This window comes from Oryza glaberrima, chromosome 3 (assembly GCF_000147395.1).
Source record: "Oryza glaberrima chromosome 3, OglaRS2, whole genome shotgun sequence".
In the NCBI taxonomy this organism is placed as follows: domain Eukaryota; kingdom Viridiplantae; phylum Streptophyta; class Magnoliopsida; order Poales; family Poaceae; genus Oryza; species Oryza glaberrima.
The window spans coordinates 8,525,037-8,549,177 of NC_068328.1; the positions used below are offsets into that span (position 1 = coordinate 8,525,037).

The following is a 24,141-nucleotide window of genomic DNA, read 5'->3' on the forward strand; positions in this document are numbered from 1 at the left end:
TAGCCGCGAATAGCAACGCCCATCGTTCCGTTCTCTACCATACCAGTAGCAGCTAATTAAGTGGGTGGGTTCGCTTGCTTGCTTTGCTTTTGCTTGGAGACGGGAGCGACGCTGGCTTCAGCGATTGGCGTGGAGAAGCTAGATTGTTGGTGCGACTTTCCGACCGCGAAAATAGTAGGGCTGGCAAACCGGTGGCCGGCCGGCGATCCGGCCGAGGGGATGGGGAGCATCGACGGCCACTCGCTGCAGCAGCATCAGGGGTACTCCCACGGCGGCGGCGCGGGAGGGAGCAACGAGGAGGAGGAGGCGTCGCCGCCGCCCGGCGGTGGCTCGGCTACGGGGTCGGCGGGCCGCCGGCCGAGGGGGAGGCCGCCGGGCTCCAAGAACAAGCCGAAGCCGCCCGTCGTGGTGACGCGGGAGAGCCCCAACGCGATGCGTTCCCACGTGCTGGAGATCGCCAGCGGCGCCGACATCGTCGAGGCCATCGCGGGCTTCTCCCGCCGCAGGCAGCGCGGCGTCTCCGTGCTCAGCGGGAGCGGCGCCGTCACCAACGTCACGCTCCGGCAGCCCGCGGGGACTGGGGCCGCCGCCGTCGCGCTGCGGGGGAGGTTCGAGATATTGTCCATGTCTGGCGCCTTCCTCCCGGCGCCGGCGCCGCCAGGGGCCACGGGGCTCGCCGTGTACCTCGCCGGCGGGCAGGGGCAGGTGGTGGGTGGGAGCGTCATGGGGGAGCTGATCGCGTCGGGCCCCGTCATGGTGATCGCGGCCACGTTCGGCAACGCCACGTACGAGAGGCTGCCGCTGGACCAGGAAGGCGAGGAGGGCGCCGTGCTGTCCGGGTCGGAGGGCGCCGCCGCGCAGATGGAGCAGCAGAGCAGCGGAGGCGCCGTCGTGCCCCCGCCGATGTACGCCGCCGTCCAGCAGACGCCGCCGCACGACATGTTCGGGCAGTGGGGGCATGCAGCGGTGGCTCGGCCGCCGCCGACATCGTTCTAGCACTGGCACCGGTTAATCAATGTCTCTCTACCTAGCTAGTTAGCCTTCCACTTCTTTCCCTAGTTGTTTGAGTAGGTTAATTAATCATTTACCATGTTAATTAATGTGCTATGTAATGCATAAGTACTCGTGTGATCTTATCGTTCCATTTTCTTCAGAGTTTGAAGAATGTAAAATTACTGTGCGTATCAAGATCGGCAGTGGTTGCTCACTTGCTCCTTCACTAGCTATCTGCTCGATCATAAGCTCTTGCATCTTGTTCTTCGCAAGCACCAATTCACGCTTGTGTCAATTGCTTGGTCATTTTGCATACTTTGGACTACTCGATCACTACAAAATATTTCTTGAGTTTTACTCCCTGAATACACTAATTGTTTTGTTAGAATTGTGCATACATAGCTATGCTTAATTGGATGTGTTCTTTGTACATGCATGCATGGTTTTGATTAAACTTTCCTAATTATACCTCAATTCAAATCCTAGCTAGGTTCACCCACAGTCTAATTGTATATTTCAGCATATTCTAATGTTTTGTTCTTTTAAAATTCTAGCTTGCTCGGTATGTTTATTTATGTTTCGGTTTGGTAGAAAAAGTTCAGTTGATTTTGGCAAATCAATTATTCCCTCCGTTGCTATATTTTAGGATGGATGGAGTAATTTAATTTCTAGTTTAGTAAGCTTCGTCTTGATTATTCTCTCTCTCTCTTGTCGCACAAACACTCGCACATACAGATGAATTCTTTGGTTTTGACTTCTTAATGCCGCACTACAACGAAACTCATGCATGATTGTCTAATCCGGGCATGCGAATGGCTATCGATTGCACTACGGTAGAGAGTAACAACCTGACAGATTTTCATGGTAAGTGCGTTACGTTGTCCAGATTCAATTCATGCGTCACACACCTAAATGCAAACCCAAGCATGCACCCATACTTTTAGCATGCTAACCTTACTATGGAATTTATGAGTAGACAAGTGCAGTACAACTCAATTTGCCATTTGTGATAGTAGTGTGTGTATATTTGGTAGTGCATGCATGTCTTAGCATGACACTAAAAAGGGAGTGACAATTCCATGGTCAGCAATATTCCGGCTGCTGGGAATCAAAGTTAATTTGCATTCCTGTCTGCCCTCCAAATTAAAACACTTTCATGCATAATTCCATTCTATCAAGAATAACCCGCACTAACACAGACTAATGCTCACCCATCTTTTCATTGTCTTCTTTTGTCCCAAATTAGTTCGGTTGGGCAGGAAAAAAAATGCTCTCGTCACAGAACAAACACTGCAAAGTTAGCTGTGACTTGTCAGTGCCGATTTGAAGAAGCATGGAGCCATGGCGAGACGGCGACACGGTGACACTGTGCCTGGGCCCTACGGGACACTGCCGGGTGAGATGATATATACGAAGAGACGAGGTGAGGTGAGGTGAAACGAAATGATGATGGAGGTGGGTGTCTAGGTAGTGTTTGTGCGTGTATCTACACGCTCCGACCCCCACGAAACGAAAGGGATCTTCTTTGCTCATTACCCATCTTTGGATGCCCAGAGTACATACCATATGTGTCATCTCTGTCACGCCAGAACGCTGTGGAGACGAACCTTCATGTACAAAACAAACTTATTCGCTCTGAATTGCCGCCCTACTTTCTTCTTGCTAGGGACACGAGAGTGGGCGCGACTGTGGTAGTATGCGTGGATGGGCGAATGGCAAAAACGTTGGGTTTTGATTTCAAGTGTGCCGGTGGTGGGGGTGAGTCTCCGGGAAGGAATTGGGATGCGATGGTGTATTGTGCTATACAAAGTTGGCGATCGATGCTGCCCTGTCGTGTTGACAAGCCCCTTGGTCGTTGAGAGAGCTAGCTATCCTCTGGAGTGCAAGCATGCGTTCACATCCGACTTGACGTCGTGCCGGCCGGGCCCTCCTCCCCGCCACGGCAAAGCCAGGGATTTTGAGGTAGCGAGCGCCGCGCGGTGATATCGGTGTGTGGTAGGTGCAACGCGCGCGAGGCCGTTTCCGCCGTTGTTTTTTTTTTTTTCCCACCGGAGCGCAGTGTACGTACGCGCGCGGGCGCCTAGCTCCCACGCGTCGGGACGCGGAGGCGAGCGAGGCGCGGGGGCGGGGGGACGGTGGGTGGAGCGGTGGACCGCGCGCGGACGCGGACGCGCGGGCGGGCGGGGCGGGCCCGTACGAGCGATTGCCCCGCGTGCGTATGGCCACGCACAGGCCCGACCTCCCCACGTGGAGGCAGTCGCGTCATTTAAGCCACGGGACTATTTGCCGTCGCCCAGCGCAGCGTGCGTGCACGCGCCGTGCATGCATAGTAGGGTAAGCGAGTTTATGGGGGCAGCTGGTTAACCATCTGTGTGCCGTTTCCTTTCGGCTTTCGGCCGGCGATCCGGTCGCACTTTGCGGGCACCGATTCGTCCTACGTTGGGCAGAAGAAAGGTTCAGATTTCAGCCACTACAGCTACAAGTGGTAAACTTGCACTACTGTCCGCTGAGAAGCAGGGACTGTAGTGGCGAGAGTGGTGGTAGAGTACAAGCTGGTCAGGGATTTGACTTCATCTCCGTATGGCGAAATTTCATATCGCATAAGTCTAACCTGCTCCCCGCCTCTCCCATCCGTAACAACGAGGAGGAATAGAGAAAGCCATCACCGGTAGCCAATAAGCCTTAACCAACTTGCGCTGCTAAAGGAAGACGGCGACAACGACGGCCGGCGCGTAGGGCAGTGGCACATACTCGCCCAGAGGCCACGGCACGTGTGTCGCCGGCGCGACGCGGCCATGCAAGTCGCGCGACTTATAGGGCGCGCCACAGTGGCCGCGTGACCGCGGCGATCGGCTATAACAGTGAGCCGGATTAATTGGGATCGACTATATATCTATCTCTTTCTCTCTCTCGATCAGGGTCTCTCCGGACAACCAAATCCCGGAGACGTTTTGACGGCGACGTCGCTGCCGTCCGACGAGCCGGGCGGCGCCGGTGTGCGCGGTATGATGCCCTATTGCCCTGCATGACCGCATGCGGCATGCTTGTCCAGATCTGAGTGGCGGCAATCATAACAGTTTCGCAACGCCGCGGCCAAAAATAGGACCGGGATTGCAAGATGCGGAGCAATCACGGGGACGTGCAATCATTCGGCGCTCGGCGACGCAGTCACCTGACTGATTGCGTGTAGGAAGCAATCACGAGAAACCACTATAGGCCGGCGCGGGAAACGGGAGTGCAAATTGGTAAGAGGCCTAGAAGGCTAACAACTAAGACAACGGATCGAGCAAAGGAGGCTCCACTAATCCTTTCCAACCTGAAAGTGTTAAGCTGATTCTCCCGGGGAGAAAAAAGTAGTAGTTGAAACTTGAAAGCGTTGCAAGAAAAATCCGGGCGCATAAGACAGAAAAAATGCAGGTAGGGTGAATTAAGGTCTTGGATGAGGACGACTAAACGAACCATGAGTGATGACAGTAATTTAATTCAAGCGATAGGACTGTAAAATCAGTAAATGACAAACCAGACCATAAATACATGGAAAGGATAAGGATGGACCAATGAAGCATTAAGAGGGGAGCAAATGACTTTGTGGACATCAAAATTTGGGGGGAATGTTTTGTTCCTTCACATATTATTGTGCACTTGACCATCGGTTTTCGAACGTAAAATATTATCGGTTTTACCTCGCCAAAAGAATTTTATTTACGCTGTGGTAAAATTTCGCTAGTTGTCAGTCATATTCCTATATGCCAGTTCTTCCCTCCGTGCCTTATTTCTGACGATATCAGTGAATCTGTGATTGATCTTGAAGGGATTATCCTCCTCGCAAAGATTTCTCGGAAGCCACTATCATGGCGCCTCTAGAGTGGTGATATACTTGCTGTACACAGAGGGCGAGCTAGACGCCTAGACCGTGCGTCAAACTCAGCTTTTAAACGGTTAAGCGGAACGTTTTGCACAAAAGTACTTTTTATATAAAAGCTTCTTTAAAAATCAAATAAATATATTTTAAAATTTATAATAATTGATATTTTAAACTCCCTGCCGACGAATGATTCGAGTAAATTTATAATAATTAATATTTTAAACTCCCTGCCGGCGAATGATTTGAGTTGTTTCGCATGGCGCTAAAACTCCCAGCTGAAACTTAGCCGACGTACGAACATGTTGGGGAATATATAACACAAAATAAACCCAAATAAGCCAATGGGGAATACGACTTGTTCGGTTATTCTCAACTCTGAAGAAAGACAAACCAAAAACACATTGCTCAAATATGTTGGGTTATTTAATAGCCACAAAGTTGCTCGAGTTTATTTCACTTAACGAAATTGTTACAGGCAGTATATTAGTGCGTAATGATCCGACAAGGTCCTAAAATAGGCAAATAATCGAATAAGCTAGGTGGTAATACTGCTACTATTGTGCAGTACAACAAATGCAACCGATGGAAAATTCACCTACCAACGAAAAGCCAAATGCACGGGAAAACAATACTGGATCTATTCATATGACTATGACAGTAAGTTACGACCATAAGCAACAAAAGACTGCAAGCAGAAAAACAAACGAGAACAATCTTATAAAAGAAAATGAAAGAACACCGGTGCTAAAAATAAAAGTAAAAGTTTTGCAGATAAATAACATTGCATAAAATCCATAAAAAATATTCATGAAATAATAACAGCAACTCTTCAAAAACGACGTGACTAGTTGACAAAGAAATTGGATTAAATAAAGTAACAAAACCTACACCAAAATCAGAATATAAGATCAAATTCGTCAGGTGAATTCGGAAAAGCGGCATGCTGTATCCAACCGATGAGCAATAAATATCTGCCCGTATGCCATCTTATGACATTGCATACTGCAAGCAAAAATTGTGCTCAGATTACTCCTGGACACTTATCAAATTTGCTTTGTGCAAACAATGGAGCATTATCTAAAACATGAAATGTGCGTAAATTCGCAACTCAAATATAACGATTTGCTCCATGCTGGAACCGCAAAATAAGAGGGCAAGATGAAGTGTTCTCTCAACAGTACAAAACATTTGTTTATGGGCGTTCCGTCTGGTCTCAACAACAGTGCACCCTAAGCAAGCATCAGAGAAATACATACATATTTTCATTACTTGATCAGAACCAAGTCATGAAGGGAGTAACACAAACCTCAAGCCAAGAATCAGTAACTTTAAACAGGTACTCTGATACTATTCACAACATCAAAGAGGTTACCAACTTGGTTGTTGTTGAGGTGTGGATTAAATCACCCTGAGGAACATAAAAAGCTTGTGCACATGGTGCTAATCTGCCAATAATCCAGATTTAAATTAACAAAGCGGTTCATTTTAAATTAAGGTGCACACTGAAAACAAAATGAACATGTTACCATTCTAAAAGCAAACCTCATAGCACCAGTAACACTTCCTCAATCGTCATTGCAAGGCATGATTACTAATTCACCTTATCTAAAGCTTTTCCATAATCTTCAGTACACATCCAATACCAGGTTTCAATACAATAATCATCTACGGAGTACTAACTAGCCCAATTTGCACAATTAATTCATGTAGTATATAAATACAATAAATAATTTAACTATGTATTTTTCGGTTATATTTTTTAAAAACAAATTGCTCCTAGTAAATTCATCTGACAGATACTACAACAGCAGATTATGAGAAATATATTGTCACTAATTGAGATTAATGTTAATAACAACTGGGAGCACAAGATAACATAAATATTTCCTTCTCAGTATTATGGTTGTACAGACTTATAAAAGCAAACATTACCAGATAACTAGCAGCTAAGCCTGAATACAGCTGCATCAAGCAAACAGCTCAGGAATCCTCAATTACTCAGGTCAACTGCCACGTAAACATACAGAACATTAAATAGGAATCATATAAGCACACTTCCAGAACATGATATAAGCAAAAGAAAAGTTTTTAAAAGATGTAAATGCATAGCAAGAGATTCCTCAGCCTAGTGGTTGATGGCTTTCTTTGCTCTAAGAGATTCCAGAGCCTTCTCGCGAAGCTCAATTTCAAGTTTCTGCTGATCCGATTCGTCTCTTCCATTATATGAACCTTTCTTTCTAGCATCAGCATCTGAGTCAGATTCACGATCCTTCTCAAGATCTGAAGCCATATCAACAGTTTCAGCATGCTTCAGTTTTAGTTTGCTGGCCTGACGGTCTGCCTTTCTACGGTGCCGCTCTTCACGTCTGCGCCGTCTTTCCTCTTTTCGCAACCTCTTCTCTTCCTTTCTCCTCCTCTTGGACTCTTTGTCATCTGACTCCAAATTAGATTCATCAGAACTGTCATCATAACGTCTCTTATGCTTACGGCTCTTTTTATGCTTTCGCTTCTCAGAATGGGATCTATGTTTCCCTGATTCTTCTGAATCTGAACTGCCAGAATCAATGTTGTTATTACCGTGTGCTTTTCTCTTATCTTTTCGAAAAGGACTTCCATCTTCTGACTCAGAATCATCATCGATTTTAGCAGGATACTTCTTAGAAGCCATACCGTCACGTAAACCCTTTATTGCATCCTCACTGTTCATGCCATCCTTTGAATAAGAGTTGTGCATTCCAACTCTACTAGGAGTGTGCTGTTTCTGTTGGGAATCATCAGGAGAATCAACCGTGTGTTTCATTCTTCTACCATCACGCTCATCTTCTGATGACTCTGACAGTTGATTGTTCTGTTTCCTCCTTGTCTCCTTGCCACTAGAACAGAAAACAGTGTCATGCTAGCTGAGGAAAAAGAAATGGTGCTTCTGACAGTTATAGCTAGATGATACAAAATGAACAGAGTAGGTATTGGTAATTGGTCTATTAGTTGACATTACAGTCATTAGGTTCTCAATCTGTCCGTAACAATTGACACCACTACCATTATAGTGTGTACTTTGGTAAGTAAAAACAATCAGCTAAATGCTTTCCTACCAAGATTTAAAATGGCAATTCCAGTATGCATCCATGGACTTTGTCTAGAAATAACCAGTACATGAATAAGAAAAGAGAAACACACTGAAGTGCTCCAGGCAAATAGGAAAAGTGCTACCTCATGAACAGTGCTAAGAAAAAATGCTCATACCAAGAAAAAAAAATGAAAGGGGGTAAAATTAAAGAAAACTAAGAAGCAATTTCATTTGACAACCAAAATGCAGCAAAGAAGCTTACCTATGTTGTGATGGAGATTTTTCTCCAGGGCTCAAATCATCATGTGCTTTCTTTAGTTCCAGATCTGCTGAGAAATCCTTAATTTTTCTGCGTGATGAATTTGCTTTTCGTGCATTCTCTCTGAACATAAACAAAAGAACTGTTTATATCAACAATAAGAAACTCAAACAACCCTTTTGAAAGAAGGGATAGGTAGAATGGAGACTACCTTGCACGACTGCCCTCCTCTTCTCCACTGCTATCTGTTCTGACCTGACTGGGCAAGTGCTTATCAGTGCCCTTCAAAGAACTGCCAAAAAAGATGGCCAAGCCTTCAGTATGCACATTTGATCACAAATATGTGGAGAAGAAATGAAAGAAATAAATAAATCGATACGGACGAGTAGATACCTATCGCGTGTCGAGTTCCTTTCTGGCTTGTTTGGAGAATTCAAGGATTTTGTCAGCTTACGATGCTCAGAATCCGATGAAAGATGGCCACTCACTTCTGTATCATTCCTATTGTCATCGTGTGATCTTTCTTTGTTCCTGATGTAACAGAAGTAAGAGAACAGCTTTTCTGAATAATTGTACTGAAAGACAAACAAAATATGCCATGCACATTACCTTTGAAGCACATCTACATCGTTACTGGAGGGAATGCCGTTTGTTCCTTTTTCAATGTCTCTACTCAAGCTCCTGCGAGAATGGATTGGGCTCCTATCGTGTGGACTGGTACTCCTTTTAAACATCAGCATAAATAATCGAATCAGAAAATAATTACATGCAGGAAGACTACAATAGGTGCACAGCAAATTCAATGGCTCGGTACCTCCTTCGTTGTGGAGAGGGCCGACGGTTTGCAGAACGACTTCTGGGTGAAATTGGCGATCTCCTAGGGCGTTTTGGTGACCTCAACCGCGGAGAGCCTCGAGGAGAGGGGGATCTCCGTCTTCCTGGAGATCGTGACCTTGGCCTGCGTCTACCCGGAGATGGAGACCGTGGCCTACGTCTTCCTGGTGAAGGGGACCGTGGCCTACGTCTTCCTGGTGAAGGGGACCGTGGCCTACGTCTTCCTGGTGAAGGGGACCGTGGCCTACGTCGTCCGGGTGAAGGGGACCGAGGCCTACGTCTTCCTGGAGATGGAGACCAATGCCTGTCTAGAGATGACCTGCGCCGAGGAGATCTATGACGTGCAGGAGATGGTGATCTTGGTGCACGACCTGGAGACCGGCGATGGTGTGGAGATGGTGATCTCCGACGCACAAAAGGTGGAGATTTCCTGCGAATATGAGATCTACGATGAGGTGACGGAGATCGATGTCTTGGTACTGAAGGTGATCTTCTGGAATACGGTGATCTCCGCCTCGACATCGAAGGGGTACTTCTTGGAGAACGCTTTCGTGGAGAAAAAGAACGCCTAGGTGAAACTGAGCGCCTTGAAGATCGTTGCTGTCTCCCAAAAGAAATGTAATTTCTGGAAGGAGATGGAGAACGCCTCCTAGGAGAAACAGATCGCCGCCTACCGCGAGGCGACAAGGAGATGCTCCTGGACCTAAGGCTTTCCCTGAAATGAGAAGTCCAATAACATTGCCATCACAAATTTGTTTTGGTGGAATCAGCTTCTTGCCATGTACATGTGTAACTAGAACAACAGTCAAGTGAGGTCATGGATGAATTACAGGCTCTTAATACAGTGTTCAGGGTCCAAAAAGTTTAGTCCTACTAATTTGCTGCTTAAAAAAAGTGAGTGCAAGAAAGAGTGTTGATTCTTTTTCTATCAAGGGTTTGTCAGCCTTAGAATTTCAATTTTGATTTTTCATAAAAAGATTCAACAAAAAGAAATGCTAAAAAAAAACAGCTGGTCATTTAGGGTCAAAAACAAAATCACCAAATGATTTGTGATCAGGGAACCTTAAAAAAGGCAGACCAAAATGAAAGAATTGTGCACAAAAAGTTTCAAATTATTGTAACTTCAAGTGTTCCATAAACAAGAAAATACTAACTTTAGAATCATGTTGAATCCAGAAAATCTTTATGAGCATATTCTAAAATTCAAATACAACGAAGAACAAACAACGGATCAAACTTAATGCAGAAAATAATGACAAGCTAAACATATGTATGACTGGTAAATCTTTAAGATGGAAAATAAAGGCACTCCGTAACAGAAAAAGTGGAATCCAAGATGTGGTTGTTCTCTGAGAATTTGATCTGATGTCACGGATTTAAAGGTAGTTCCAGTTTAAGAAGGTAGAACTAACCGGCTCTTTGTTCTTGAGCTATGCTTAGAATCCAGTTCTTTTTCCTCCTCAGCATCAGCACGATCAGGACCTAATCTAGAATTACCGGCATCCCCGTCCTACAGCAGTTTTGAGGTAAAGAACGATATGAACCCAAATAATCGGAGAAGCTATCTGAATGTCATCAGAAACACAAGAGGTTACAAGACAACCCGAAAATTAACAGCATAACAAAATTGGTCAGAATGAATTAGCTCACCATCAATTTTTGTTTCTCTAGTTCTTGCTCCCTTCCATCTTTCTCCCGTTTCTTCTGGATCTCCTGAGCAATTCTACTTTCCTCTGCCTGCGCATAAGCCCAAGGAAGTTAATGGGTAAGCATCCCCTTTAATGAAATTAAGCCGCAATAAAGCACAAAGATAGTAACAACACCATGAGGTATAAAGTGTATTCCAGTTTCACAGGATAAACGGATAAATCCTAAAGGCTACAAGAAATTTTGCTGTTTCCATAAATCACATATAAAAAGTTATCAAAAACAAATAGGACCTGTAAGAACAAAAATAATAATAATATGCCACAAATAGGATCAATTATTATTCCATATTCCGTGACAAAGAAAAACAGAAAGGGTAATTTAAAACTTCTAGCTTGCATTCTCTCCCTCGAGTTCTTACCAAAAAAAACTTTCATTGTTTTTGGTAAGTCATATGGATTCATCAAAAACAGATGATCTAAAACATGCACCCAAATATAGCGATAATGCAGTATATACTTATGTTAACCTTTTTCTGCTGAATCTCAGCTTCCTTTGCATCTAAAAACTGTTGGGGCACCCCACTAGCATTCTGTTGTGCACTGAGTAGGAGGCTCCACAGCTCCTTCATGAACTTCACTGTGTTCTTCTCCATGAATCCTGTCAGCTGTATCTGTATCTTCTTTCCATCCGCCTCCTGCCAAACAAACAGAAATTGAAACCAAAACCGTATTAGCCCCACCTTCTAATATCTTGTACAGAAACCCACAAACGTTAAGCACTAAACAAACACAAAACATAATTACTGGTTTCTTGAGTTTTGGTTTTGACCAAAAACTAGCCTAGAGCAGACAAAAAAAAATTCAACAACATGCCAAAAATGACTGCCGAAAGAATATGCTATCTAACCATAATTAACGGTACACACGACGCTGGTATTGTTTTACAAATTTGGGAAAAGTATCCAATAATAATCGAAATTCCCAACATTTTACCCAAAAAGACCGTTGTAAGGTTTTCAATTTAGTTCCTGAACTCCATGTATGATTTCAGTATAAATACTGAACTACACCATGTATTTGGTTTTCTGTCATGTTCAGACATACCCTCATGTATGAGGTTTAGCAATTCAACGAGCCTATCTTCGTCAAATTCAAAAGCAGCCTACGTACCACGCGCATAGTTCAACGAGGGCGTAACAAACCAACCTCCATTGCTCAAGTCAAATAAACAATATGTTTAAAAGCCTCACCTTCTCTTCGAGGAGGCCGTAGATGAAGTTGATGAGCACTTCGTCCTCGAACCCTAGGAGCTCGGTGACACGGGTCGCGATCCATGGTTTCATCACATCCATCTTCACCTTAGTCATGTCCACCTGTAACCAACCCAACAGAGAGAAAAAAAACGAACCTAAATCAGAGTTTGCGTCGAAACAAACAGCTGGTAGCACAAACGACACGGCAACCAGCAGGTGCGTTAGCAGATGAAGCACACTGACCAGGTGTTCAAGCTCGGGCGCGAACTTCTGCGTCTTGAGCAGCTTCGCCTGCTTGTTGGAGAAACGGGTGTCCTGATCGGCCGACGTCCCCTGCGAAAACCCCACGGCGAATCAGCGCCGCCTCTCACAGATCCAGCGAGCGAGGGGCTACACGGCGAGGTGCTAGATCGGTACGGAGGATCGGAGCTACTTACCCGGAAGAAGCCGCCCGACATCTTAGCAGGCGATGCAGCGGCCTCCGCCGCCGCCGCCGCTTTGAGGGGGAAGAGGGGTGGCTAGGGTTTCGGCAATTCGGCGTGGTGTGGGAAGAGTTGAAGACGACAAGTTGGGGGGGTGTCGCAATTGGGAAGAAGGGCGCACCGGCCACGGGACGAAGGGATGTAGCCGCCTTTAGCCCGATCCAGAACGGTCACCTTTTGACGTGGGCCGATGCCTCCGGACAATGGGCTTCTTTCACAAGCGACACCGCCAGCGGGTAGAATTATACAACCAGGGCCTAGTTTAAGTTCCAAACTTTTTCTTCAAACTTCCAATTTTTCCATCATATTAAATTTTTTCTACACACATAAACTTCTAACTTTTCCATCACATTATTTCAATTTCAACCAAACTTCTAATTTTAGCGTGAACTAAACACACCGCAGGTGAAACGCCGGACGTTGCCATGGGAGTTCACTACGAGAACAATAACTAAAAATAATACTCTCTCCGTTTCAGGTTGTAAGACTTTCTAGCATTATCCACATTCATATACTCCCTTCGTTTCACAATGTAAGTCATTCCAGCATCTCCCACATTCATATTTATATTAATGAATTTAGGCATATATACATATATATATATCTAGATTCATTAACATCAATATGAATATAGAAGATGCTGGAATGACTTACATTGTGAAACGGAGGAAGTAGATTTTAATGAATCTAGACACAAGTTATAAGACTTTCTAGCATTGTCCACACTGCTAGAAAGCCTTATAACCTGAAATAGAGGGAGTATATAAGATAGTTTAAACAACATAAGTTTATATAAGTTGATATGATTTAAATTTAAATAGTCATAAGTTTTCGTGCCAACTTTCATTATCCATCTTATTTAAAATAATTTTAAAAACAATATTTTTGTTGTTATTAGGCGATAAAACATGAATATCATTTTATATGTGATTTGTGTTTTTATTGTTTTCAAAAAAATTAAATAAGACAAACGGTTAAAGTTGAACTTGGAAACTCATAACTACGAAGAGAGTACTCGAAAATTCATGTTGATTGGCGTGCCATATATTTTATAGTCCGCATGTAGCGTTTTTGGCTTATTTGAAACTTGGTTAGTTTCCATGATTTTATTTGACATTTAAGATTTCTATCATAGACATAGTGTACAAATATTTTCGTAAGTATTGACCATCTGAGTGAGATTTGGGTGATGGTCATACATTCGTACGACATCACAAACAAGGTACTCCCTCTATTTGAGGTTACAAGACGTTTTGACTTTGGTCAAAGTTAAACTATTTCAAGTTTAACTAAATTTATAGATAAATATAGAAATATTTATAATACTAAATTAGTTTCATCAAATCAATATATGAATATATTTTCATAATAATTTTTTCTCGGGTTGAAAATGTTACTACTTTTTTCTATAAACTTGGTCAAACTTAAAGCAGTTTGACTTTGACTAAAGTCAAAACGTCTTATAACCTGAAACGGAGGGAGTAGTATTTTATTGAGTAAATTTCACAGTACTATAGGTGCTCTGATCAAATTATTAGAAAACTACAAATTTAACATGATGCATCACAAAACTACAGATTTAACACTAAATTCATCACAAAACTACAGATTTAAGGTGAAATGTTACAAAACTACATATTTAGTAACAAAATTATCACAAAACTACATGTTTAATGATAATTTAATCACAAAACTTGAAAAATTATAAGTCCAACATAACATTAGTGCTCAAAATTTAAACCCTAAAATATGTAGTTTTGTGATAATTTTATTATTGAATTTGTAGTTTTGCGATACTTAGCTTTAAACTTGTAGTTTTGTGATAAATTTATTATTAAATCTGTAGTTCTGTGCTACATCATTTAAAATCTGTAGTTTTTTTGATAATTTGATCAAATTATCTGTAATTTTTATGAAATTTACTCTATTTTATTTTTCAATTTATCAGTTTTTAGAACACATGAAAAAATGATTGTGTTATACTTTCTATGTTTTTTTTACGTGAAACTTTATTTAGGAGATTTCCCATATTCTAATAGAAATATGTTCTATAAATCATCATATAGAAATTTAATATTTGTCTAAACAAAAAAAATCTAAATATTTTGTCTTGTCTCTTCACAATGTTTTACAGCTTCTTCTTCTGAAAATGGGTGTGTCGTTGAACCGCTTGCTAGTTAAGCCACATATGTGATGTAAAATTCATACATTTAGTACTTCAAACAATATATTTTATAGCCTCTTAACAATATTTTAATTTTCGGTGTGGCATGTATAATACATTAAAGTGAGATTTGTTTTAACATAAACACTCAGAAACCCTAGTGTTCCTTTTTTTCTTCTATCCATATTATTTAGTGTGTCTTTTGTTGTAATACCATAATTGAACAAAAACGGTTCTATCGCTTAACAAACCCGCGATAAAATATGTGGCAATGTTTGTTTATATATTGTCAAATATCATTATTTTTCAATTGTTCATTATCTTTTTACTCCTAGTGTTCTTTATTTTTCATATATTCACTTGTTTCTACCATAATGGTAGTATTTTTTTTACAAAAAATAATTTGTTGCCTTTTTTTTTCTAGCGACACAAAATGTGCAAATCCCCGCGTGCAGAACGCGAAGGGTGAGAATGGCACCGGCGGCCAGGGCTATCGCCAAGTGGACTGTGCATGCTTTGGCTTAATTTATTTTTGTTTTTTTAGATAATAGATTTTCATTAATCCGGCCTCTATATTCACGAGGGATATACATAACCAGAATGATACAAGAGCGCTTAGACTCATGCCTCATTAAAGAGGAGAACACACACACACACAAAAAAAAAAGACGATCTTGACACATCCCTATTTCTTGACATCCTCAATTGAAACGATTATATTCGATGAGTGGAGGTCATGTAGCTTGTGCGTTGTCGCTACAAAACTCCGCTGGTGTCATCTTCATCCGCTTCAAGTGAGTTGATGCCACGCTCCGCTAGTAAGACCACCTCATCTGTCATCATCCAATCAGAACTAGCCAACCAGACGCGAGCCAAAGGATCCGCTTCCACTTCACTGGATTCCTATGCCTCCGCCACCTACAGGGCTGCCACCAATGTCGAAATCCACCTTTGCCTCTCAAACACCCGGGCCTCCGCTGCCGACGGGATCTGCCTTCGTCTGATCCGCCTCCTCCTCACCGAGATCCTTGCACTGACACTTAGGCCGTTGCTGCCTCTAGGGCAACCTCCGCCACAGCCGAGGAGGCGCTTCTGCCTACGAACCACCTCCGTCAGATCCGCCTTCTCCATGCAGAGGGCTGGTCGTCGATGTCCTCCGCTGCTGCAGTTCTCTGTCGCACCCGCCGTCGGCGTCCTCCGCAACGCCCACCACCTCCCGAAGAAACGCCGCCGCTGACGGCTCACCGCTACCTGCTGCGGCACCAATCTCCTGACCACCTCCGCTACCGCCCGCGCCAGGCGCTAGCCCACTACCGCTGCCCACAGCCCCTACTTTCTCTGGCGTTAGTGCCGCCAGATCTAGGAGCAAACCACATACCTGACTCGCCCGTCCATCGCAAGTCCCGTCGGACGCCTTCCTCGCAGTCGCACGTCACACTGGCGGCCTGCTTGGGCGGCAGCAAGGCAACAACGAGGAGATGATAAGTCTGAGGAGATGAAGAGTCGGGGGAGACGAGGAGATGATATGATCTGGTACATCGGCTTAATTTAATTTTGTGATGTACGGTGAGCTGTTTTGTTTCCTCAAATGAATAATCTAGATTTATCTACCAATAGAGAACTGACACGTGGACCAATCATTGTCAACAAACACAGCCAGCATCAGAATGATAGGTATGTACATTACCCAAGTTAGCACATATTTTACAGTGATGCCTAATTACATGAAACATGTGAATGTCTCGGACAAAATGTGTAACATGTGAAATACTACTATGATAATTTAATGTACAATTTTCCTAATCACACACAAATGGGATTCAAAAACAAAATATTTGCGATATTTTGACTTATCAATCCGCTCCATGTTTTCTACCCGATCAACCTTCTCATTCATCATTGATGAGCTTGGTGAAGTCCGAATTAAAATTCAAGGATAGGTGAGGGAGTGGAGAGAGGAGTATGCGGGAAGCATAGTAAGAACATACCGGTAGAGAAGGTAGTTAGCAAGGGCGGAGCTGATAGCAGGGGCAAGTTACCAAAGACGGAATTGATACAGCGGATGGGACAATGTAGAGGATCGGTAAAGATCACAGGAGAATGAAAAGGGAAGTAACATGATCCAACAAGCCTTGTCGGTTTGGGGCCGATGCCACGGATGATGCTAGGTGGAGAGGCGTGGCGGAGATTGGATTGGGTGGAGAGAGGAGGTGATGATGGTGAGGGGAGGGATTGAGAAGAAGAGGAGACACAATATATGGTAAAAATATAGAGTAATCTAGACAATTCCATGAATCCAATGGTCACAAATTCATACTTACATGATTTTCAATAGACATGTCCTACCCTTGAATAAACATATGTACATTACCACGTATTTACAGTGGTATCATATTGTTTTTTCTCGCTGGGATGCAAGAACATTTAGCTAGCTAGCACACAGTGTCACTCTTCAAATCATAACAAAAAAAATTGTCCTGCGGTGTATCCATAATGGTGGATACAAATGCTTTATGCTTATATACCATGCCAATATACCGGGTAGTAGAGCGCCAGACCCAACAGTCTAGTCGTCGTCGTCCCAATCGGCCGGACGGCGTCGCTCATCGTCGTACCAGCAAACGCAGCTGAGCCCGATGAGCACCTCGACGATGGCATCCTCTGCCTTGTGCCGGTCGGCGAAGTGCAGCGTCTGCACCATCAGCACGCGCGGCCGCATGCTGAACCGCTGCGCCCGCTCCATGCTATGCTCGTCGTGCCACCGCACCGTGTCGTGCGCCATAGGCCCCAACCACCGCAGCATCCTGTCCACCGCGTCCATCGACGCCGCCGCCGCAGCCTCGTCCACTGGCTGCCCTCTCCAGCTCTCTCTCAGCTTCGCCTTCACGGCCGTGCGGATGGTCACAGGCAGCATCTTGTACAGCTCGTCTCTCTTCGAGAGATCCATCCCGGCGTCCACCTCGTTGCTGTGGATCGTTGGCCAAAGTTGCCTGAGCAGCATCTCGGCGCACACGATCATGTTCGCGTATCGCAGCTCCATCCCCGAGCCGCCAACCGTGCTCGCCGGGGGCTTGATGGACTCCGACGCTGAAAAGGCGGTGTCTTTCTGCCGGAAGATGGGAGCCGAGTGCCGGATCGCCGCGGCCGGTGACGCCGCCTGCTGTAAGGGGCCAGACGTGCGGCGGAGCGCCCACGCGCGACCTACTGTCAAAAGCGGCAAGCCCGGCACGTACGCACCGAATGTTATTGAGATGCGCGCGAGCACGGCGAGCACCGACTTGGCCATGAGCTTGGATACCTTGTGCGCGGCGACACTCCAGAGCGAGCTCTCCATGAGTCGGCGCACCTTCTGCCGCTGCGAGTTGAGCTCGCGTATCAGCTTCTCGCCAGGTTCGGGGACCTGCCTCTTGGCCGATGGCCCCGGCTGCGCCGGGATCGGCCCGCTATGCCTCATCCACTGCTCCATCCGCCGCTCCGACGCCTCCAGCTCGCTGAGCGCGTCCATCTCCGCGTACAGCTTCGCCGTCGCGGCCACGTGCCGCTCCATCTTCCTGAACCGCTTCGCCGCGCCCCTGTAGAACCCAACCATCGCGTCCAGCCGCGCGAGGCCGTTCCCGCGCTTCGCCTCGGCGTAGACGCGGTCGAAATCGTGCAGGAACGGCGCGCCCGCGCAGCACCGCGCCCCGAGGCGCGCGGCAGTGCCGGCGGCGTGGTCGAGGTCCGCCACGAACTCGCCGCACGCGAGCCGGAGCAGGAGCGACTGGTCCGTGGACGTGACGCGCGCGACGCCCTCGGCGCGCAGCGCGTCCGCGCGGAGCCTCCTGACCTCCACGTCAGACAGCGAGCGGTGGAGCGACACGAGCCGCGACATGGCCGCCGCCGCCTCGAACGCCAGGATCCCGAGACCCGCCTCCTCCCTGGCGCCGCCACCGAACCGCGCGCGCAGGTCGGCGAGCCATGACCTCGCCCCCGCGGGCATGCCAAAACCTCACACCCGACACGGCACCACTTTACTTACCAAGCTCAAGAACACAAGGAAATACTATCAAATAACACCCAAAGTAACGAGCAGCCGCGCAGCAGATCAAATATCATCAGTATGAAATCGAGACAGGATTGCTCATGCGGATTACGCGTCTAAACAGCGAAGGAGCAGAACCAGCACGCGACCGGACGGTATCCAAGCAGGATTAGCCATTAGGAGAAGAAATACGTGTGCTCGGCAGCGCGACCCGGAGCGGGTCAAGAGAGGCGAAGTCGTCCACGCAGCCGGCAAATCACGAGAGGCCATGTGCACGGTCTACCCGTCCACCGAGCCAGCCGTCCACTTCGATCTCCCACTGGCCACCACCACCACTAGCTAGACATGTCAACGTGCCATGGAATTCCTCCCATCCTCTCGACCCAACCGGGCGGGCGCTGCACGGCCGGAGACTTGCCTCGGGGAAGTCTTGCATCGACGGCGACGCCTGTCGACTGTCGTCTCTTCCCGCTGGGACACGACCGATCTACGTAGGATCGCGAGATGAGAACGCGCGAGCGTAAGGCGCCGCTGCTGCAACGCCGCTCGCTTAGTTTCCACATGTGTCGACATGTCGATCACCTGTCGTGGGTAATTGCACGAGAGAGATACTGGACGTCCTTCTCATTCTCAATTTCTCACTCGATTAATACGTGTGTTTTGAACAGGTAGCAAGACCTCCAATACCATCCTTGTTCCCATCTGAAACAGTAATCACATAAAACGGAACGGTGCATTAACGCGTGATAAATTAAGTATTAGCTATTTTTTTAAAAAAATGGATTAATTTAATTTTTTTAAACAACTTTCGTGTGGAAACTTTTTTTTTAAAAAAGTACCATTTAGCAGTTTGAAAAAAACGTGCGCACGGAAAATAAATAAGAGGGGTTGGGAACGCACCCGAGTGCCTGATCTCCACGGATGTAATCTATGGCTCATTCATTGCTCAATTACGATCCGTTTGCTGCAAATGCACACCGCCTGATTCTGCTCAGCTATACCGTATACACGTATCCCAAACAAGGTTGCACCGTATACGTATGATTAGAAGGTACGTATATACGTAAGGCTGTGTGCCTGTGTCCATCGATCGCCTCTACATTGCGATCAGATGCCACTACTCTGTAGTATTATTGCCACGTACATATAGGTACGCGTCGTGTTGTCATCGATGTCGCAATGCACGCCAATGCGACTAGCTAGGAATATATAAGACGGTGTACTAACCAACCAATGCTGCTGCCGTGCTGCGTCATTGCGAATGGGTGGAGGAGACCAAAGGAGACTCCGCGATCGAGCAAATTAAAGCTGCGTCACGTGGAAACCACCCGGGCATACGCATGCAATGATTATACACCATCGATCGATCGATCGATCACTCGCACAAAAAGAAGTTAAAAGTGCCGCCCACTTTTGACCGCACCACTGTCCAATGCACGTACCGCGCGCGGCGCGACGTTAGAGCATGTACCATATCTAAACACGAGTCCCTAAATCTATAACTAATATAAATATTTGAATTTTTCCTATCGTCACAAGTCGGACGAAGGGCGCCTTCATCTCTCGCGGTGCGCCTTCGTCCGCAGCCCCTGAATCCCAATCCCTCTCAGAATTGGATACAAGAGAAACAATTTCTAAAATCGGCACAACCAAATCACTCAACTACAATAATCACAAAATAAACATCCAAGAAGAACTACAATATACATCACAATCACAAAACTACATCACAAAATTTCACTCGCCTGCCGCCGGATCCAACCTTGACCGTCGCCACTGCTGCCCTCAGCCGTCGCCACGATATCCATCCATGGCCGTCGCCACCGCCACTGGAGGGAGAAGAAAGGCGGCGGAGGAGGGAGCCTCTGCCGCTGGATCCGCCCGCCGCCGCCGGATCCGCTCGCGGCTGCCGCCGCCGCCGCCACCGCCGCCGGAGGAAGGTGAGAGGGGGCGGAGGGAGCCGCCGCTGCTGGATCGACCGGCGCATTAGGTGGCGGCGGGGAGGATGGCGAGGCGGCGCAGCTCCGGAGCCCTTCCTCCCGCCGGATCTAGCGGTGGGAGGGCACCTCTGGGCGGCCGCCGCTCCTCCCACTGCTGCCGCGGAGGGGAGGGCGCAGCCATCGCCGCCGATGCCGCCTCCTGCCACCGCCACCCCTCTTGCGCCGCCGCCTGCCACCTCGGCTACGAGAGAGAGGAGAGCGAGAGAGAAGACCGAGAGGAGGAGGGCGCCGTGCGAGGGGGAGGGGAAGCGGCGCACTGGTGAGGGGAGAGGGGAGGGCGTCACTGGCTGCGACGGCAGTGGAGAAAACACCGAGAAAGAGGAAAAGGAAGGGAGGAGAGAGAGAGGATAAGGGAAGTCGGGAAAAACGAGAAGATGAGGAGATAGAAGGATCGAGGCGCCGCTTGCTCGCTCGGGGATAAGGATTAGGTCTGACGGGCCTTATATTTTTTTTTTTAAAAAAAATGAGCACTCTGTATTTGAGAAAAAAACAGCACAAGTATGCCATATAACCGGCACATATAGAGATTTATAGAGTTGGTTTTTAATTTTTGTTCGGTTTTAAGTCTAATGGGCCTTTCTTTTACAACTTTTTTATTTCTATAAGAAATATATTTTTTAAAGGGCTCATATCATAAAAACTAAATCCTAACGATCTAATATTTTTTATATTTTTGATAATTTTAGTTTACCCGTTGCAACACACAAGTATCTATTTATTAAAAAATTTTAAATAATAAAATTTTCTTGACCTGTCCTTGTCCGCTCTTTTTTTATTATGTTTTTTTTATTTTTTTCCCCTCACCGTCTAATCTTCTTTCATTTCTTTTTAATGTCTACTTATTAATATTTGACCTCAAATACAATTTGTTAAAAAACAATACTCACTCTCACAAAATTAATAAGACTGTTTTTTACAATTTGTTGAACTCCACACATAGGTAACAATACACAAGTATATTCCCACAATTGCAAAGTGGGTATAGTTTAACTGGATAGGTTTCTTGTGGTGGAACCAGTCAATCTGGATTCAAATCTTTGATTTGACACGGGTGTTCGAGGCGTTCGTGGTTACTTCGTCAATCTCAATACTCGTGTTGTGAGCGCGTTTGCACTTTGTGTTTCTAAAAATATATATATATTCTCGCAATTCAAAGTACATTGAGTACAAAAATTCCACTCATGTTCTACATAAAAAATAAATATTTTCGTTCATGATACCAATTTTCAACCGTCGCCTTTTCAGCAAAGACAATCATATTATTCGTCCATCCATTTTCTCCCGTGCTACAAATCATCCAAACTAAACATCATTTCTACAAATATAGAGCAGATTATTTATCTAAAAGCAAACAATTTTTTTGAGTAGATTAGTTGTCTAAACCAAACAACACTATTTTCACTATACACACTACGTAATCACCCAGTGCAACGCACGAGTATTTTTGCTAGTATCATCTATAAATTATGAGATGAGACAAGAAGAGAAAACAGATAATAAGTCACCTCTCATACAAGCATTAATCTCTTTACAAACTTAAGGAAATAGAAAAAAAAAAGGTTGATTGGATGAGAGTGGATAAAATAAAATAATTATGTTACATTAGGGCTAGTGTATTAAATGCGATGTGGTGTATGAGATGGCCGCTAATAAATTAGGTGGTGTTTGGATCCAGAAACTAAACTTTAGTCCTTGTCACATCGGATGTTTGGACACTAATTTGGAGTATTAAACATATACTAATAATAAAACTAATTGCATAAATAAGAGCTAATTCGCGAGACGAATTTTTTAAGCCTAAGTAATCCATAATTAGCAAATGTTTACTGTAGCATCACATAGGCTAATTATGAATTAATTAGGCTCAATAGATTCGTCTCGTGAATTAGTCCAAGATTATAGAATGGGTTTTGTAATTAGTCTATGTTTAATACTCCAAATTAACATCCCTACATCCGATGTGACAGGGTCTAAAAATTTTAGCCCCATACAAATAGGGTCTTAGTTGATGATGTGGATAATATTTTAAAGAGGAACTTGTAAACCATCGCCGGGAAGACGCCATCGACGACATGGATGACAGACGGGGAGGGAGCCACCTAGATTCGCGCCGATGCAGCTAAGGATGCTCATTGACGGTCGAAGAAGAAGAGCAGGCGATGACGGCTAGGGAGGAAGCCGCCTTGATCCGCATTGGCGGCAACGGCTAGAGACGAGCGCTGATGGCCGAAGAAGGAGAGGATGCGGCGGCTGGGGAGGGACCCACAGATCCGTGCCGACAACGACAGTTAGAGAGGGAGCTATCTCAATTCGTGCTAACGATGGTGCCGGGGACGCGCACCGGCTGCTGAAGTAGAGGATGTGGCAACGAGGACGAAGCCGCTCAGATCCGCACCGACGACGACGGCTAAGAGCAAGGCTAATAATACAGCCAGCTGCTGACGGTATAGATCTTTATAGCCTATCTCTCAGCTCACTCATATAGTGATTAACTCTTCCTATAAATATATGGTTCACATGTCGGTCTCACATATTTTTATTTTGGTTCTTGTGTCTAAGCCGGCTGTAAGTTTACAACCCATTTCTTATCTCTCTCCTCTCCTCTTTTATCTACATCAGCGTTTAGCCTTCTTGCAGCCTACTATTATTCTTGCTCTAAGGCGGAAGCCGCCTCGATTCGTGCGGACGATGACGGCCGGGGGGAAGCCTCAATCCACGCCGATTACGTTGATCATGCCTGGTTTGGAGCCTCTCGTCTGTCGTGCTAGTTTTAGGTCAAGGTCAATTGCCCGTTTGTATTGCCAGAGTGGAGCGCTTGGAGACGAGCACACTGCGAGACCGTTGCAACTCGCCAAGGAGTTTTGGTCGCAACGTCGTGTACAAAAAGAGAGTCAATATAGTAAGACAAGATTAGTTTCTTGATCATGATTAGGGCATGGGGCCCAAACCATTGGAGGAGAAAAGAAGATAAAGGGGAGCTATGTGGGTTTTTCTTTCCCTTTACTTTTTCATGAGGAAAGCCCTTCGTACAAAACAAAAGCTTGACAAGGATCCTTCATAGGGTGTATTCAGTTCACACCAAAATTAGAAGGTTTGGTTAAAATTAAAACGATGTGACGGAAAAGTTGAAAGTCTGTGTGTGTAGAAAAATTTTGATGTGATGGAAAAATTAAAAGTTTAAAGAAAAATTTTGCAACTAAACACGGCCTGGTATATTGTACGCGCCTACTGAACCTGTGGGCCAAAAGGACTGCTTCATTGCATGGGCCTTTATGGCCAGATTGACCACGGCGTAATGAAATTGGGCAAAGCAGAGCATATACAACTGCACGACCACCGTAACGTGGATGATGATAGCCATCATGATGCGACGATAATAGTTGTGAGGACCATATTAGACGATAATGTACTCTTGCTGTGCATGATTATACGCTTGGGTTCAATAACGAATGTTGGTGTTATCTGTATTTGGCTGTAGCCCTACTTCATTTGATAATCTGTCCGTTCGGCACCATTATTATCGTTTGATAAGGCGTGAGCGGAGGACCATTAAG

The 24,141-nt window shown here is 45.4% G+C and overlaps 3 protein-coding genes across 5 annotated transcripts; 1 reads left to right on the plus strand and 2 right to left on the minus strand.

Moving 5' to 3' along the window:
• On the plus strand, positions 1–1,222 carry LOC127766970 (AT-hook motif nuclear-localized protein 29-like). Its single transcript, XM_052292161.1, has one exon. The coding sequence runs from the start codon at positions 220–222 to the stop codon at positions 994–996; it is 777 nt and encodes a 258-aa protein (XP_052148121.1). The 5' UTR covers positions 1–219; the 3' UTR covers positions 997–1,222.
• Positions 1,223–5,661: 4,439 nt separating this feature from the next.
• On the minus strand, positions 5,662–12,522 carry LOC127766898 (uncharacterized). 3 transcript variants are annotated; one of them, XR_008016317.1, is made up of 13 exons: positions 12,358–12,522; positions 12,164–12,253; positions 11,918–12,040; positions 11,195–11,362; positions 10,669–10,755; positions 10,431–10,528; positions 8,999–9,733; positions 8,794–8,907; positions 8,578–8,715; positions 8,396–8,476; positions 8,188–8,307; positions 6,791–7,731; positions 5,662–6,303 (listed from the first exon to the last, which is right to left on the minus strand). XR_008016317.1 is itself a non-coding variant. In XM_052292069.1 (13 exons), exons 1-13 carry the CDS (start codon positions 12,376–12,378, stop codon positions 6,984–6,986), a joined length of 2,493 nt encoding a protein of 830 aa, XP_052148029.1. In that variant the 5' UTR covers positions 12,379–12,522; the 3' UTR covers positions 6,671–6,983. The 3 variants fall into 3 exon arrangements, 2 of the variants coding, with proteins under 2 accessions (XP_052148029.1, XP_052148028.1); XM_052292069.1 differs by lacking the exon at positions 5,662–6,303 and having other exon boundaries at positions 6,671–7,731; positions 8,999–9,172; positions 9,203–9,733; XM_052292068.1 differs by lacking the exon at positions 5,662–6,303 and having other exon boundaries at positions 6,671–7,731.
• Positions 12,523–16,822: 4,300 nt separating this feature from the next.
• On the minus strand, positions 16,823–19,064 carry LOC127765708 (protein PSK SIMULATOR 1-like). The gene has a single exon (XM_052290649.1). The coding sequence runs from the start codon at positions 18,543–18,545 to the stop codon at positions 17,133–17,135; it is 1,413 nt and encodes a 470-aa protein (XP_052146609.1). The 5' UTR covers positions 18,546–19,064; the 3' UTR covers positions 16,823–17,132.
• Between the last annotated feature and the right edge of the window lie 5,077 nt (positions 19,065–24,141).